The sequence below is a fragment of the Leptonychotes weddellii genome, unplaced genomic scaffold, assembly GCF_054177405.1.
Source record: "Leptonychotes weddellii isolate Sample4059 unplaced genomic scaffold, ASM5417740v2 HiC_scaffold_7780, whole genome shotgun sequence".
Classification (NCBI taxonomy): domain Eukaryota; kingdom Metazoa; phylum Chordata; class Mammalia; order Carnivora; family Phocidae; genus Leptonychotes; species Leptonychotes weddellii.
The window spans coordinates 3,310-6,844 of record NW_028048062.1 but is presented as its reverse complement, the minus strand read 5'-3'; the positions used below and the strand labels follow the sequence as shown (position 1 = coordinate 6,844).

At 38.7% G+C, this 3,535-nt stretch overlaps 1 protein-coding gene across 1 annotated transcript; it reads left to right on the top strand.

Annotated features, from left to right (window-relative positions):
- Positions 1–222: 222 nt before the first annotated feature.
- On the top strand, positions 223–3,334 carry LOC145719854 (interphotoreceptor matrix proteoglycan 1-like; the record flags this gene model as incomplete). Its single annotated transcript, XM_081811457.1, has 3 exons — positions 223–707; positions 2,088–2,164; positions 3,256–3,334. Coding segments are annotated over exons 1-3 (379 nt in total), but the record flags the coding sequence as incomplete, so codon positions are not given.
- Positions 3,335–3,535: the final 201 nt, after the last annotated feature.

The following is a 3,535-nucleotide window of genomic DNA, read 5'->3' as shown; positions in this document are numbered from 1 at the left end:
CCCACTGCTGTATCCTATGCTGCTACTTCATAGACCTTCCTACAGAAGGCTATTTGTAGAAAAAAGGACAATTCATCCTTCTTGCTGATTGGCACTTCATGACTTTACTTATATGCCACCAAAAACACTGGTGAATAATAGCAACTCTTGACAATTAATACTTTTTCATAAAGAATAAAGTAAAAATCTATGATCACTTGATTCAGTTAGTAGCCAGTCTTCAAGCTGGACTTAACCCCCATCCTGGCATTCCGTCTAACAACTAAAATATATGTCAGTTCTTCTTCCACATTTCAAATTTTTAATAAACATTTAAACTAGTTTTGAAGTGGGGTATTCTTTAAGAGCCCATCAGGAAAGAGGATGAAGCTGTCAGAAATCTTTATAGCAACATAATTACTCTCTTTATAAAGCATGTAACAATGGGTTTGGGTGGAATGTGTCCTCTGCTGTCTACAGTTCAAGCTCCATAGAGACACGACTTATGGCCATCTTTAAGAGAGACAGTGCAGAAGTAAAAAGCCCTGCAAGTGACCTCCTGTCTTTTGATTCCAACAAAATTGAGAGTGAAGGAGTCCCTCATGGAATGATGGAGGAGGACAAGCAACCAGAAATCTATCTGACAGCTTTAGACCTCAAAAAACTGATCAGCAGAGCACTGGAGGAAGACAAATCCTTGGATGTGGAAACAATTCAGTTCGCTGATGGTCAGTTGGTGATTTCATAGTTCTGGTTTTATCCTCATTCCAACAGCAACATTAGTAGGTGCGAATGTCTCATGGTCACTATCATTTCAACTTGGGCCTTATAGAGTCAATCATTTCTGTGACAGGAACATCATGAGTGGTGTAATTTCTCTTTCCTCACTCCAACCTGCATGTCATTTGATGAGCTCTTGGTGCTACTTCACATCAAGAATAGGTCTAGGAGAAGCCCAGAGTTTCAGTTCAGTAGTTAGCCACAGTCATCCGGTGGAGTCCAGGTGTAAAGAAGCACCCATGGACAGTTCTGTTCCATTGGCACAACCGAAACAGATTCCCTCACCTAGTAAATTGGTTGAGTCCCAGAAGGAAACAGATGGCCATTCAAATTGGGATAGCATGAGGAGAGTTTGATAAAGGAACGGTTTATAAAGTTTTTCCTAATACACAAAAGAACAGGAAAGTTCCCTAGTGCTTGAGCAGCAAGACCCATTACTGCCTCTAGGCATGAAGGGTTTGCCTAATGATCTAAGCCTTCCCAAGACCAGAGGGCAAAAAGCCATTGATATAGTCCATATAAATCAACCTCCTAGGGCATAGAATAGCAGGGAGAGGAGAGGAGAGTGGATCTAAAAAATTCAACAAGATCATCAGGCACACTCAGGATTCTCAGAGGGTATCTGGAGGGACCCATGAGCCTAGAACTCCTCATTATGCCCAGCACTCTTGGCATAGTAGATGAACACTAGAAATGCTATTTTAGTATGACACAGCATGAAACTGGCATTCTCTGTTAGTTCTATTTCTCTGGTTTAGATAGTCAAACTCAACACTGGAAAACATCAAAATGTCCCTTGGGACAACATGCAGGGCAAAGGAATCTCCTAGGCAAGAAAAGGTGAGCTTCAGACTCATCTTAGAGATTATCTGGTACTCTGGTTTGTCTCTGTTCAACCTTCTTGGATATTCTGAGAATCAGGCTTCAAGGTGGAAGTAGGACTCTGCAAATGGTCCTTGGTTCCAGTGTTATTCTAGCTATTTCTTTTTGTGAGCTTCATTATATCTTCATCCCCACTGGCCTAGCCAATCAACTTGCCTGCCTGATCCAAATCTATACAATAAAACTAAGCACCCTAAAAATCCTCTTTAATAACTGTTCTTATCACATAAACATATAAGATGTACCCCTTGCATCTGTCCTCCAATATATCATTCCCATCAATGACCATTACTTTATGTGATGCTGATTTCTTAATGATTTGCTATTCCAGTCCTTAAAAACTGATTATTGCCACATTTTTCAACCCTGACTGTTTTAGTGCCCAACCACAAAAGAAAAAAAGAAAAAGAAAGAAATACTCAAACCTTGTGATTTTTCACCTGCAGAATTTTTTGGGTCAATGCCAGGCTTCGATCCTGACTTCCACTCAGTGCTGCCTACACTCCTTGCTGATATCACAAAGGTAAGTGAGTTTGTTGTTCTTTTGTTCTTCAAATAGGAACAAAGCCTCAAAAGCTTCCATCAAAAAAAAAAAATCAGTTTAAAGACTGAACAGAGCAAAATCTTCTTTGCAATGCTAATTACAATTTTTTTCTGTCTTACAGGCAATACTTTGTTGCCCACTTCCTGTTTCTGTATTAATAAAATATGATACAACTTGCATTTCAAATACCCTAAAATTCAAAGTTTTCTTCAATGTTGTTAGATTTTTGTTTCACTTAGTGTCAGGACTTGCTGTTTTGATAAAACAAACACATGTTCATGAACTGAAAAGAATACTTAAAGCAGAATATATAATTTAACATTGACTTTTGGAAATAGATATAAACATAAGCATATTTATAAGCTTGTTCTTAAGTCTTAAGGTCTTACCTGTATTTATTTATGAGGATTTCATAAGTATAATGTCTTCAAAATAAAATAATAAATTCTGGGATGCCTGGGTGGCTCAGTTGGTTAAGCGGCTGCCTTTGGCCCGGGTCATGATCCCAGGGTCCTAGGATCAAGTCCCACATCGGGCTCCTTGCTCAGCAGGGAGCCTGCTTCTTCCTCTCTCTCCCTCTGCTTGTGCCCTCTCTGTCAAATAAATAAAATCTTTTAAAAAAATAAAATAAAATAATAAATTCTCTAATTTTTGTACTTCATTTAAAGCTATGTCCACTTAATTTATGCCAAGAGTTGTCACTGGGGTATTGAAGTGCTGACTAAGCTGTATTCCTTCTTTAAATGAAGGAATTCATAAATTCCAACATGATAGACAATTCAGAGTATTTCAGTTATTAGTTCACCCTACCCACACAGACTCAGCTAGCCAAGAAGCCAATTGATCATATTTTGCCACTATATCAATGCATGCTTTCCTTTCATGACAAATTTCTATATCAGAACCTATATCAGAATCCATAGTAGAAAAAAAAAAGAATCCCTAGTAGATTCAAGTCAACTACAAAATGATTGCTTAAATTTAAATAAAAGAAAAAATACAGAGTATAGCCCTTCTCACATACAGGGAAAGGTCACTTCTCAACATGTCTTTCTCAATTCATTCTTCAGGATGCTACTTTGAGTCCAGAACTTCCTCTTGGTCAATCCAGGCTTGAGACAGTGGGCAGAACAGGACACAGTATACCTGGTGAGTTTTTTTACCACAAAGTCTATGTTAGCTGACTACATCCTCTATGAGGAATCCCTCTATTACACTACCTCAAAGACTAGTGGTAAAGTCATTCCCAACCCAGGAGAAGGTTTCCTCATATCAGCATTTCCAAAAGAAGAGCAATCCATTGAACCACCCTCTTCTGAAGAGGAGGACACCCTCAGTGTCCTTCCCTCA